The sequence below is a fragment of the Triticum urartu genome, chromosome 3 (assembly GCF_003073215.2).
Source record: "Triticum urartu cultivar G1812 chromosome 3, Tu2.1, whole genome shotgun sequence".
NCBI classification, from domain to species: domain Eukaryota; kingdom Viridiplantae; phylum Streptophyta; class Magnoliopsida; order Poales; family Poaceae; genus Triticum; species Triticum urartu.
Window position 1 is genome coordinate 222,511,335 of NC_053024.1, and position 13,643 is coordinate 222,524,977.

Here is a 13,643-nt window from a genome sequence, read left to right on the forward strand (position 1 = left end):
TTAAGGATCATTGTAACAAGAAAATAAAGTTTCTACGATCTGATCGCGGAGGCAAACATTTGAGTTATGAGTTTGGCCTTCATTTAAAAACAATGTGAAATAGTTTCACAACTCATGCCACCTGGAACACCAAGGAGTAATTGTGCGTCCGAACATCATAACCGTACTTTATTAGATATGGTGCGATCTATGATGTCTCTTACCGATTTACCACTATCATTTTGGGTTTATGCATTAGAGATAGTTGCATTCACGTTAAACAGGGCACCGTCTAATCCGTTGAGACGACACCGTATGAACTATGGTTTAGCAAGAAACCTAAGTTGTCGTTTCTTAAAGTTTGTGGTTGCGATGCTTATATGAAAAAGCTTCAGCCTGATAAGCTCGAACCCAAATCGGAGAAGTGTGTCTTCATAGGATACCCAAAAGAAACTGTTGGATACACCTTCTATCACAGATCCGAAGGCAAGATCTTTGTTGCTAAGAATGGATCCTTTCTAGAGAAGGAGTTTCTCTCGAAAGAAGTGAGTGGGAGGAAAGTAGAACTTGATGAGGTAGTTGTACCTTCTCCCAAATTGGAAAGTGGTTCATCATAGAAATCAGTTCCAGTGATGCCTACACCAATTAGTAAGGAATATAATGATGATGATGATCATGAAACTTCAGATCAAGTTACTACCGAACCTCGTAGGTCAACCAGAGTACAAACCACACCAGAGTGGTATGGTAATCCTGTTCTGGAAGTCATGTTACTAGACCATGACGAACTTACGAAGTATGAGGAAGCGATGATGAAGCCAGATTCCACGAAATGGCTTGAGGCCATGAATTCTGAGATGGGATCCATGTATGAGAACAAAGTGTGGACTTTGATTGACTTGCTCGAGGATCGGCGAGCCATTGAGAATAAATGGATCTTCAAGAGGAAGACGGACGCTAATAGTAGTGTTACTATCTACAAAGCTTGAATTGTCGCAAAAAGTTTTCGACAAGTTCAAGGTGTTGACTATGATAAGATTTTCTCACTCATAGCGATGCTTAAGTCTGTCCGAATCATGTTAGCAATTGCCACATTTTATGAAATCTGGCAAATGGATGTCAAAACTACATTCCTTAATGGATTTATTAAAGAAGAGTTGTATATGATGCAACAAGAAGTTTTTTGTCAATCCTAAAGGTGCTAACAAAGTGTGCAAGCTCCAGCGATCCATCTATGGACTGGTGCAAGCATCTCGGAGTTGGAATGTACGCTTTGATAGTATGATCAAAGCATATGGTTTTATACAGACTTTTGGAGAAGCCTGTATTTACAAGAAAGTGAGTGGGAGCTTTGTAGCATTTCTGATATTATATGTGGATGACATATTGTTGATTGGAAATAATACAGAATTTCTGAATAGCATAAAAGGATACTTGAATAAGAATTTTTCAATGAAAGACCTCAGTGAAGCTACTTACATATTGGGCATCAAGATCTATAAAGATAGATCAAGGCGCTTGATAAGACTTTCGATGAGTACATACCTTGATAAGATTTTGAAGGAGTTCAAAATAGATCAGTCAAAGAAGGAGTTCTTGCCTGAGTTGTAAGGTGTGAAGTTGAGTAAAGACTCAAAACCCGACCACGGCAGAAAATAGAAAGAGAATGAAAAGTCATTCCCTATGCCTCAGTCATAGGTTCTATAAAGTATGCTATGTTGTGTACCAGACCTATTGTGCACCTCACCATGAGTTTGGCAAGAGGGTACAATAGTGATCCAGGAGTGGATCACTAGACATCGGTCAAAATTATCCTTAGTGGAATAAGGACATGTTTCTCGGTTATGGAGGTGACAAAAACTTCATCGTAAAGGGTTACGTCTGATGCAAGCTTTGACACTGATCTGGATGACTCTAAGTCTCAATCTGGATACATACTGAAAGTGGGAGCGATTAGCTAGAGTAGCTCCATGCAGAGCATTGTAGACATAGAAAATTTGCAAAATACATACGGCTGTGAATGTGGCAGACCCGTTGACTAAACTTATCTCACAAGCAAAACATGATCACACCTTAGTACTCTTTGGATGTTAATCACATAGCGATGTGAACTAGATTATTGACTCTAGTAAACCCTTTGGGTGTTAGTCACATGGAGATGTGAACTAACCACATAAAGATGTGAACTATTGGTGTTAAATCACATGACAATGTGAACTAGATTATTGACTCTATTGCAAGTGGGATACTGAAGGAAATATGCCCTAGAGGCAATAATAAAGTTGTTATTTGTATTTCCTTATATTATGATAAATGTTTATTATTCATGCTAGAATTGTATTAACCGGAAACTTAGTACATGTGTGAATACATAGACAAAACAGAGTGTTCCTAGTATGCATCTACTTGACTAGCTTGTTAATCAAACATGGTTAAGTTTCCTAACCATAGACATGTGTTGTCATTTGATGAACGGGATCACATCATTAGGAGAATGATGTGATTGACAAGACCCATCCGTTAGCTTAGCATAATGATCGTTTAGTTTTATTGCTATTGCTTTCTTCATGACTTATACATATTCCTCTAACTATGAGATTATGCAACTCCCGAATACCGGAGGAACACTTTGTGTGCTATCAAATATCACAATGTAACTGGGTGATTATAAAGATGCTCTACAGGTGTCTCCGATGGTGTTTGTTGGGTTGGCATAGATCAAGATTAGGATTTGTCACTCCGTATATCAGAGATGTGTCTATGGACCCTCTCGGTAATGCACATCACTATAAGCCTTGCAAGCAATGTGACTAATAAGTTAGTTACGGGATGATGCATTATGGAACGAGCAAAGAGACCTGCCGGTAATGAGATTGAACTAGGTATGAAGATACCGACGATCAAAATCTCGGGCAAGTAACATACCGATGACAAAGGGAATAACATATGTTGTTATGCGGTTTGGCCGAAGATCTTCGTAGAATAGATAGGAGCCAATATGAGCATCCAGGTTCCGCTATTGGTTATTGACCGGAGATGTGTCTCCGTCATGTCTACATAGTTCTCGAACCCGTAGGGTCCGCATGCTTAACATTCGACGATGATTTGTATTATGAGTTATGTGATTTGATGAACATAAGTTTGTTCGGAGTCCTGGATGAGATCACGGACATGACGAGGAGTCTCTAAATGTTCGAGAGGTAAAGATCGATATATTGGAAGGCTATATTCGGACATCGGAATGGTTCCGAGTGATTCGGGTATTCTTCAGAGTACCGGGGAGTTACGGGAATTCGCCGGGGGAAGTTAATGGGCCTTATTGGGATTTAGTGGAGAGAGGGAAGAAGGGCCACGAGGTGGCGCGCGCCTCCCCCTTGCTCAAACCGAATTGGACAAGGGATGGGGGCACGACCCCCCTTTCCTTCTCGCTCTCCCTCCTTTCCTTCTTTCCTACTATGAAAAGGAAAGGGAATCCTACTAGGACTTGGGAGTCCTAGAAGGACTCCCTACACTTGGCGCGCCCCTAGGAGGGCCGGCCTCTCTCCCTCCCTCCTTTATATACGTGGGCAGGTGGCAACCCAAAGGCACTCCAAGATTTGTCTTAGCCGTGTGCGGTGCCCCCCTCCACAGTTACACACCTCGGTCATATCGTCGTAGTGCTTAGATCGGTTGGATCGGTTGGATCGTGAAGACGTTCGACTACATCAACCGCGTTACTAAACGCTTACGCTTTCGGTCTACGAGGGTACGTGGACACACTCTCCCGTCTCGTTGCTATGCATCTCCTAGATAGATCATACGTGATCGTAGGTAAATTTTTGAAATACTGCGTTCCCCAACATGCTTTACCAAACTTTGACAAACCCTTTGAGATTCATTGCGATGCTAGTGGTAATGGCATAAGAGGTATGTTAATGCAAGAGAAGCGCCCCATAGCTTACTTTAGTGAGAAACTTTTCGGAGCGCAACTCAATTACCCCATCTATGATAAAGAGTTATATGCTTTAGTGCGAGTTTTGCATGAATGGGAACATTATCTTCGTCCTCATGAATTTGCCATCCATACCGACCATGAAACACTTAAATACCTTAAGGGTCAAACTAAGTTGAACAAGCGTCATGCTAAATGGAGTGAATTCATTGAATCTTTTCCTTATGTCATCAAGTACATTAATGGTAAGGAAAATGTTGTGGCGGACGCTCTTTCCCACATATGCATGCTTGTCACCAACCTTGAATTGAATGTCATTGGTTTTGAGCACATAAAATACTTGTATGCGCATGATCCTACTTTTGCTATCCCTTATGCCAAATGTTTGACGCATACATCTTGGGAACGCTATTACATCAAAGATGATTATCTTATGAGAGCTAACAAACTTTGCATCCCCGAGTCTTCTCTTCATTTGTTACTTTTGCAAGAATCTCATGGAGGAGGACTAATGGGATACTTTGGACGCGACAAGACATTTGCTACGCTCTCCAAGAACTATTTTTGGCCCAAGATGTTCCGCGACGTCAACCGCTTCACCAATCGATGCTCTACATGTCGCAAAGCTAAGTCTGAAGCTCAATCCCATGGTCTCTATATGCCTCTTCCAATTCCGTATCAACCATGGGAAGATATTAGCATGTATTTTGTGCTTGGTTTGCCTAGAACTAGAAATGGAAAGGATTCCGTATTTGTTGTTGTGGACCGATTCTCTAAGATGGCTCATTTCATTCCTTGCAACAAGACAGACGATGCTTCACATGTTGCCAATCTTTTTTGTAGGGAAATATTGTGCCTCCATGGAGTACCAAAGACGATAGTCTCGGAGTGCGACGTCAAGTTCCTAAGCTACTTTTGGAAAACCTTATGCGCCAAGATCGGAATCAAGCTATTTTTCTCCAAGGCATACCATCCACAAACCGACGGCCAAACGGAGGTGACCAACCGCACACTCTCCACTCTACTTCGTGTGTTGATCAAGAAGAACATCAAGGAGTGGGAGGAGTGTCTACCCATCACCGAGTACGCCTACAACCGAGCAAAACATTCGACTACCGGCAAGTCCCCCTTCGAGGTCGTCTACGGTTTCAACCCGTTGTCCCCATTGGACATTCTCCCCCGACCACTACAAGAGCGCACAAACATGGACGCGAGTGCCCGAATCAACTATCTCAAGAAGATGCATGAAGATACAAGGCACACCATTGAGCGCCAAGTACAACGACCCACGACCAAGCTCAACCTCAACAAGCACCCTATGGTATTCAACATTGGAGATCTTGTGTGGCTACACCTCCGCAAGGACCGCTTCCCCCATGAACGCAAGTCCAAACTTCTACCATGAGCGGATTGACCCTTCAAGGTGCTTGAACGCTACAACAACAACGCCTACAAGATCGACATTCCACGAGACAAGTACTCCGTGAGCGACATCTTCAATGTCAAAGATATCTCTCCCTACCATGGTGATGAAGATTTTGATCCGAGGTCGAATCTTTCCCAAGGGAAGGGAGATGATGCGGAGCATCCTACGGTCATCCCCATGGACCTACCATCGTCTCACGAAGTGCCAAGAGGACATATGACACGAGCTAGAGCTAGAGCTCTCGAGACCGAGGTGACTTCCTTTCATAGTGATATCACATATGATCCTCTCGAGACATGGCTACTACCTAAGTCCAGAATGTTGTGCATGATCAGGTACCAAGAGGAACCTCCCGAAGATGCACATCAAGGCGGACAAGTCCCCAAGTTCACGGATGAAGAGAACCAATGGAAGGAGTCAAGAACGGCTTCCAGGCCCCGGACATCCGGCCATGACCCCGGACATCCGGCCCCTGGAGCATCGCCCAGAGCAGCCGCCCATCCGCCAAGCACCTACAGGTCCCGGACATCCGGCTCGAGCCTAGAAATCTGGACCAAGCCCGGAAATTCGGTGCCCCCAGTCTCGAATGCGTCAAGGCCAACCTCTCCAGCCCGAACATCCAGCCACCCCAGCCCAGACATCCGGCCCCTCGTGAAAGCCCGGACATCTGGCCCGACGCCCGGACATCCGGCCTCCCCTGTCTGTGCACAGTGTAAGGGCCCGAGGCCTGTGTACCCCTTCGCCCACTTAGACTATATATACTCCTCCTCCTCCCTCTTTCTAGGGTCAGCGTTGTGTTAGCTCATATGTGAGATAGAGCTTCGCTCATCCATCTGGATCTACTCCGTCGCGAGGGACCGACACCTCTTCGGAGAAGATCCACTTGGATTCAAGACCCCTAACGGGAAGACCTCAAGACCTCCTTTCGGAGAAGAACCGGTTACCCTATGTATCGTCCCTTGTTGGATTTGGACCGTGTGATCTCTATGTGTACTTGGATCTAGCATATGTGTGATCGTTTTTGTTGGTTTGAGTGATTCTCTCGTGTTTCCCCTCGTGTTTCCCTTCGTGTTTCCCCTCGTGTTCTTCGCGGGATCCGCTCCTTTCGTGAAAGCTTGGCCATCTAGGGTGCCACCCTACATCAGTAAGCCGGTGGGGAGTAGGTGTACGGGGGTACTGGACGCCGGCGAATGCGGGCGAGGGCATGCGCTGGGCGGGGCTGGCCATGTGGAAAGGTGACGTTGGGGTTGAACCCACTGTGCGCGTCGCCAGGCGAGGGCGCACAGCCCCAGGGAGACACCGGGAATCCAGCCGGCGACCCGACGCCCTGCTGGCTCTAGGCGTGCGGGCCGTGGCCGTCGGGCGGATTCATCATCCCCGCACGAGACACCTCGGCCTGTTCCGCCGTGCGATCCGCCTGCTCGGCCAAGGCAACCGCTGCCGCCAGGGCCGCCCTATCTCGAGTCTTCTTGGCGTTGAGCCTGGTCCGTCGGTCGGTGGTGACAGCCTCCCAGCGCTGAACCTCTACCTTCCAGTCGGCGTTTGACATGCCTGGGGGCTTGGACAGCAGCGCCCTCTGCTTTCTCTGCTTCGGCTGGGCAGCGCTGGCATCGGTGGCGGCGCGAGGGGCGTCGTACTTCTTCGGCGGCATGGCGGCCGGAGGGAGGGGAGAAGGAGGAGAATGGCGGGAGAAGGCGGGGGAAGGGGGAGATGGAGGGAAACGGAGGGGGGAAAGCGGGGTGATCGGCGGGAAAAGTTCTTTGTCTCGCCGACAGAGCGGACCCGTGCGCCTTTTTGCTTCTTCCGATGCTCCCAGGCGCCCCCTGGGGGCTTGGGTTCGGCTCGGGTACGCCGGCTATTATTTCGCCCCAAACCGGCGATAATCGAGATCCTGGGGACGCGACTGGGCCGATTTTTCGGCGCCAGCGCAAAAAATAGCCTTGGTGGGCCTTTTGTGGGCGCGGCTGGAGATGCTCTTATAATAGTGGGATATAAGCCCGCTTACATGACATTTTTGCCTATGTGAAAGATAGAGACAATGAAAAAGTAAAGAAATGGGCTCTTATACAAGAGCCAGCCTCTACGCGTGCTCCTTGGTAAAGCATTTAATGAGAAGAAAAAGATAAAGCTAAAGTGAGAAAAGGTTGTGAACTTGTAGCCAACTCTATTGTATGAGTAATTAATAATGCTAACTCTTACTGACAAGGCACATCTATATAGCTAACCGCTGGCTATATTACTCCCTGTTTTTATTTACTTCGCATTTTAGCTTTGCTTAAAGTCAAACTTTGTAAACTTTGACAAAGTTTATAGACAGAAATAATAACATATACAATAACAAATCAATACCACTAGATTCACTATTAAATATACTTTCACATCATATAGATTTGCTATTGTAAATGTCTATATTTCTTCTATAAATTTGGTTAAATTTTATAAAATTTGACTTCTTGCTATTGTAAATATGCAGAGTAAATAAGAACAGAGAAAGTATTAACGATGCTCATGCTCTCATGTGGCAGTGAGGGTGCCCACCCGCACGCTCAACACAAGCACCGCTACACTTAAGCGAGGCCAGAAACGGAGTCTTTTTCTTAATAACGCGATACGCGGCTGTAATCATATTCTTTCGTTGAGTGCTAGGGCAATCTTGTTCCCTGAAAAAAAAACGTGGTTTTGTTATATGCCTAGCTTGTGCTTGCACGGGTATTCGTTCGATCGCCTATCGTTTTAGGCTTCGAACACGATTATTTTTCACTGATTGCGTTGTCACTTTCTTCGATCAAATGTCACTAGTGAATTTTATTATAACCCGAACCAAGAGGGTGCAACACAGAACCTTCTGGAAAGGGTAGAACACCACCAGGAGTAAAATAGAATTGATTTTTGATAAAAAACGAGGAAGCGCTTTGTCCAAGTGGGGCACACTGCATTTGCGCAAAAGCGACGAGCTGCCGCTGCAGCTGCAGCTGCATCGGCTCGCAAAAAGCGGCGGCTGACGTGGATCTGCCACCAGCGATGGTTGGCGCGCAACCGGGTGCACCCGGTCACTGCTCCTCTGTGCTGTGCGTGTGCGCCAGAGATCACGTTCACTGTTTCAGCAACCAATATCTCGGTGCTCAGCCTCAGTGGTAGGACTAGTTGCAAAAATTTCTTACCGCATCCACAGTAGCGGAGAATATTTTCTCTCATGCCTAGGCCTCGTACCTGACCAATAAGTCCAGAACCAATACTAGTTTATTGCATAGGAGTACATGAAAAGAGAACAGAAAAGGAAAATCCTTACTCAGGCCCCTGCCCAAAAGCCAAAATTAGAGACTCAAAACAGGGTTAGTACTAATAACCAAATGGACTTGCTCGGGTTAGGATAATCGTGTGCGTGATTCATTGGAAGAAAGAAAGTAGATAATCTTTTGCGTGAGTGCATTGCCTTTGTGACTTTTACCGGCTGCCCCGGTGCAAAAGCCCCAAAAGTAGGCCTAGGCTAGGCTGCACTTTTGGCTCGCCCATCCACGCACAATTATTTGTGGGACTTCCGGCTCCAGTTCGCTCACCGCCTACTCCAACCCGCCTGACCCAGCCCCAGGCCCAGTGACATGCCATACACCCACCACCCGAGATCGGGACGCCGCCATGGCCGCGCTTAGGGACCGGGGGTACGCCGCCATTAAGCTCTTCGGCCGCACCATCCCGCTCCTCGACGCCGCGGCCGAGGTTAGTTGGGAATCTTCCTTTTCCTTGGACGGGGCGGGGGACTTCTCCGGTTCCTTTCAATTGCCGATGTGATGCGCTCTTCTTCTTTCTTGGCGGCTTTTGTGCTGTCAATTGTGCGGCTGGTTTTGTTAGGTCTTTGCGGTTGCAGCTTCGTTTTTTTTTTTTTTGGAAAGGTGGCATTGCAGCTCCGTCTTCCCCTCCCAATAACCCACCGGTTAATTATGTTTGTCTCCACCATTCAATTACGTTTCTTGGTCTTCCTAACTAGGGTTCATGCAATTAATTTCATGCTATCTTTGTGTCCTACACTACCGAGGGCCTTCTTGATTTGACAAGATGTAGACAGCGGTGCCTTGGATTGGTATGTGCTACCAGCCTGCTTGTCCTTGATAGTCTCCATCTTGAAAAGGTGTACTAAAAGGAAACAGTTCTCTATCGAGAAAGGAAACGGTTAAATAAATCCCTATGTCCATAAGGATTTTATTTAGCCTTTCCTTGCCAAATGAAAAATGGAACTTCAACTTCTTTGATCAAATCCGTTTGCACTGAGATTGTTAAGATAAAATTCATCTTTATTAGTAAGACTAAGCCGGTATTTTGCCCGGTGGCTACGAAAGCCCAATAGAATCTAAATGCTTAGGGCCTGTTTGGTACTGCTCTGCTCCACGAAAATCAGTTTTACTTCACTAAATCCACTTTGGAGCAGTTTCATACAGGAGTTGCAGCTCCACCAAAGAGACCAAAGAGAATGTTTGGCTTCCAGTTAACTCTAGCTTCAAGAATGGGAATTTGGTGAAAAAGGATCTATTTGATTGGCTGACGTGAGGAGAAACGAAAGGGTATCCACCTACTGATGGCAGTGGTGGGTAATTTTTCCCCAACTCCAGCTTTTGGAGTTTTTTGGAGCACCCCTTGAAGAGTTTCACAAAAAAACAGGGAGTTGGACCCCATATTCTATTTTTTTTATGAAGTGGCATATTGTGAAGTTATCCTGTTTGGCTTGTGTTTTCTAGATCGGAGCTGAATTTTAGGAAACAATAATTGCAGTTGTAGAAAAACATTGCTTCTACTCTAATGTTGAACTAGAGGGAAGCTTGGTTTGCAAACAGTTTTGCTATGGACCTCCAAAATCAGTTTATGTCTTGTCTTTGGAGTGTCAAAACCGGTGCTCATGAAATTCATTTATGCTTCATGATAGAACCAAAGCTATGCCAACCAGTTGGAATTATTATTTAATTCAACACATCTGTCATAGATACTGATCAACATAGCTTCAAGCGAATCATGTAATATTATATGTCCATTTTAACCGATATAAAATACCAAACTAATTACACCAAATGATTTTGCAACCTACGTGGAAATGCCAAGCCTACTCATGTGCATATCGTGTTATAGGTAAATACATGCAAAGTAGTCAATGGTTCTGGTACTTTTGTCATAAGTAGCTCCAGCTCTTAATCTAGTCCATGGCAGAGCCAGGATTTTGAAGATCGTTGTTTGATTTATTATTTTTTACTAGCTCTTTGAAGGTTCCTATAAGAAATTACTGCAGTTCGGATCCATAATTTTGTCTGATTGTTACAAAGGGTTATTTTAAGAAATTACTGCATATGGAGTATACATTGACCAGCTCTATCTTGCCCCTGTACATAGATTTTTTTTTGTTAAAACAAGTATAGTGTGTTGCTAGTATTTACTATTTAGGCAGTTGTGCAAAAAGGGAAATGATATATAGATAGGGACCGTGATGGGGTCAAGGACTTACCGGAGGAGCTTTTCGTTGGCCCATTGTGCAGTGAAGACTGATAAAAATCTCCCAAAAACACTTGCCGTGCAAATTTATACTACATACAAACTCAATATACTCTTTTGCAAAAGAAGAGCTGGGTACCCTTGCACCATGGTAGTACCACCTTGGATTAGTGCTTTATCGTGAAACAGAAGTGCCTTACAATTCCTCCAGTAACACCCCTGGTTCCTTGAAAGGTAGTTCTTAACCCCAAGTATGAAAGAGTTCCACGATTGCAAGTATAACAGAGAAACGGACAACTGAATATTATAAAGAAAGGGGCAGTACACGGGGGAAATTATTGGTGATATGAGTCAACGCTTAACACCTGAACATGAACAAACATAGTGAGGCATGGAATTCATGGATAAACATGAAACTATATTGTACATGACTGAATAATGTGTTGCTTGTTTAAATCAGCTATGATATCAAGTAGATGTTATGACATCACATAATTTTAGCAGCTGCTATGATAATATCTTCCGTAGTCTCATACTCTCTTATGCCAGCGGTGTCTGCATTGTTTCCAGTATGCCATATTTTAACAGTAACCTGATCAGCATTGATTTTTTGTAAAACTTTAACTTCTTATTGCCTATGTTTGTAGCTAACTCAACATGAACTATGCTCAATTTTGCATTCTCTCTGTCGGCACTATAAAAATTATGGTATACCAATTTGAATTATCTATTTCATGCATGTTAAATAATATTTTTCAGGTTGTCACCAAGCTTGGAAATGATGCAAACAGCAATGATGTCATGCCTTGTGTCTCAAACAAGCTTTTGAATGTCGAAGCAACTCCTTTCTGTTCCAAGAATAGAGAGCAGAATGATCAAGCTATCAGCAAACATGGGGTGGAAGTGAGAACTGGTTTCAAATCTGAGGAGATTAAAACTGGGTCTGATGGATCTGGCCAAGACAAGGTACTCAAGAAGCCTGATATAATCGTGCCATGCCCTCGCTGCAATAGCATGGAAACAAAGTTCTGCTACTTCAATAATTACAATGTTAGCCAGCCTAGGCACTTCTGCAGGAATTGCCAGAGGTATTGGACCGCTGGTGGAAATATTAGGAATGTCCCTGTAGGTTCTGGAAGACGCAGAAATAAGCATGCCTCTCACTTCCGCCATGCTATGATGTCGTGTGATGCTAACATAGCTGCTCCCGGAGATGTTTCCAATGAGATCCACCATCTAGCTCTTCCACTTTTACCGCAGGTTCTTCCAGGGCCAATTAAAGAAAATAAAACAGTAAAGGAGTTCGGATCTCAAGTGCCAGTTTGTAAGCCTATGTCCTCAATCCATAATATTGAAGAACAGAAGGATACTCACCTTGTTGCCTTGGCCTCTGGTGATAATAGCGAAGAACAATCATGTCCATCTCCAGCGACAGTGTCGGGTTGCTCAGAAAATCAGACGCCGGATAGCGCAGTTAAAAAAGAACCAAGCAATGTGTTAGGATACTATAATGGCATCACATTGCCTCACCCTCACGGACCTGCTTTGGTGTTTCCCTGGAGTCCTGGATGGAACAGTATTGCTGTAATGGCAGCTGCTCAGTGCTCAACAGAGCCCATTCAAGGGTTGGAAAATGTGAAGCACGGTCTGCCGCCGTGGGCGCCTCCATTGATGATGGCAGCTCCAGGAATTTGCACGCCTGTTGTTCCCTTTCCTATGATGCCACCACCACTTTGGAGCTGCATTCCTGGTTGGCCTAATGGAATGTGGAGTTCACCATGTCCTGGAAATAATGGCCCTCCAAACAAAATCACATGCTCAGAGGACAATTCTCCTACACTTGGAAAGCATTCAAGAGAATCAGACCTGCAAGAAGAGAATAGGGAAAACAACGTACAGGTCCCTAAAACTCTAAGAATTGATGACCCAGCTGAGGCCACAAAGAGTTCGGTCCGGGATACTCTAGGCATCAAACCTGATGAGAAAGGCATGTTTAAGCCTTTACAGATGAAGGTTCTAAAAAATGACAAGACACCAGAATCTCCACAGGCTCTGCAGGCCAATCCAGCGGCCTTTTTGCGCTCTCAGTCGTTTCAGGAGAGGACTTGAGAAGCTTGATCTTTTGTTTCTAACCAATGCCATCAGCCACCAATGAATGTTGTTGGGGGATATGCCCAGTATGGTCAGTGTTTTTTGCAGGGCATCGTCTTGAGTTTATATGTTCCTAGACTGCAAGCACTCCTACAGCCAACTCAAATCAATTAAAGATCTACCAGTGCTCAACTTTTTGTTCAGCCATTGTGTAGGTTGGTGAGATGTTTCTGCTTCTTCAGGGAGTATATTTATGTAAAACATGCAGCGAGTTTTCTAAGCACTGGTCAAGTTTGGAAAGTGGCATGGTTCATCGAAATGGTCAGCGAAACATAGAGAACTATGGTCTGCTGGAATTCAGAGCATGCTCCATCTGCAAGCATGAGACCTATAGCCCTTACATTGATGAAGCCAAAATGTTAATTATGATGTTCTCTTCCGTTTTAGGAGGATTGATGCTCTGATGTTTGTATGTAGCTAACATGTTCTCAAGTTTATGAAATGATTGTTATGCTAACCTTCGCCAAATGCTTAATTCAGGAACCGAAATGGAACCAACTTTGTTTGATCTAGACAAATCTGAATATAGTATGTGATGTGAACCATAGGTGCTCATGTGCCCATTGTATGCTCAACATATCTAAGTGCGTTTATAAAAAAAGGGTTAGACCAGTACGAGCAACAATGGCACAAAACATATGAGCAACAATACATATTTCAGATAGAAGAATAAGTGATAATATA

The 13,643-nt window shown here is 44.6% G+C and overlaps 1 protein-coding gene across 1 annotated transcript; it reads left to right on the forward strand.

Moving 5' to 3' along the window:
* The first annotated feature begins 8,842 nt into the window (after nucleotides 1–8,842).
* Nucleotides 8,843–13,416, forward strand: LOC125543680 (cyclic dof factor 3-like). Its single transcript, XM_048707109.1, has 2 exons — nucleotides 8,843–9,053; nucleotides 11,568–13,416. The coding sequence occupies exons 1-2, from the start codon at nucleotides 8,973–8,975 to the stop codon at nucleotides 12,915–12,917; spliced, it is 1,431 nt and encodes a 476-aa protein (XP_048563066.1). The 5' UTR covers nucleotides 8,843–8,972; the 3' UTR covers nucleotides 12,918–13,416.
* The last annotated feature ends 227 nt before the right edge of the window (nucleotides 13,417–13,643 follow it).

What these genes read in the sequence shown, in the direction of transcription:
- LOC125543680 (XM_048707109.1), top strand. Translation starts at nt 8,973, where the DNA reads ATGGCCGCGCTTAGGGACCGGGGGTACGCCGCCATTAAGCTCTTCGGC. An exon ending in TCCTCGACGCCGCGGCCGAG is followed by an intron (nt 9,054 to 11,567) that starts GTTAGTTGGGAA and finishes AATATTTTTCAG; the next exon opens with GTTGTCACCAAGCTTGGAAA.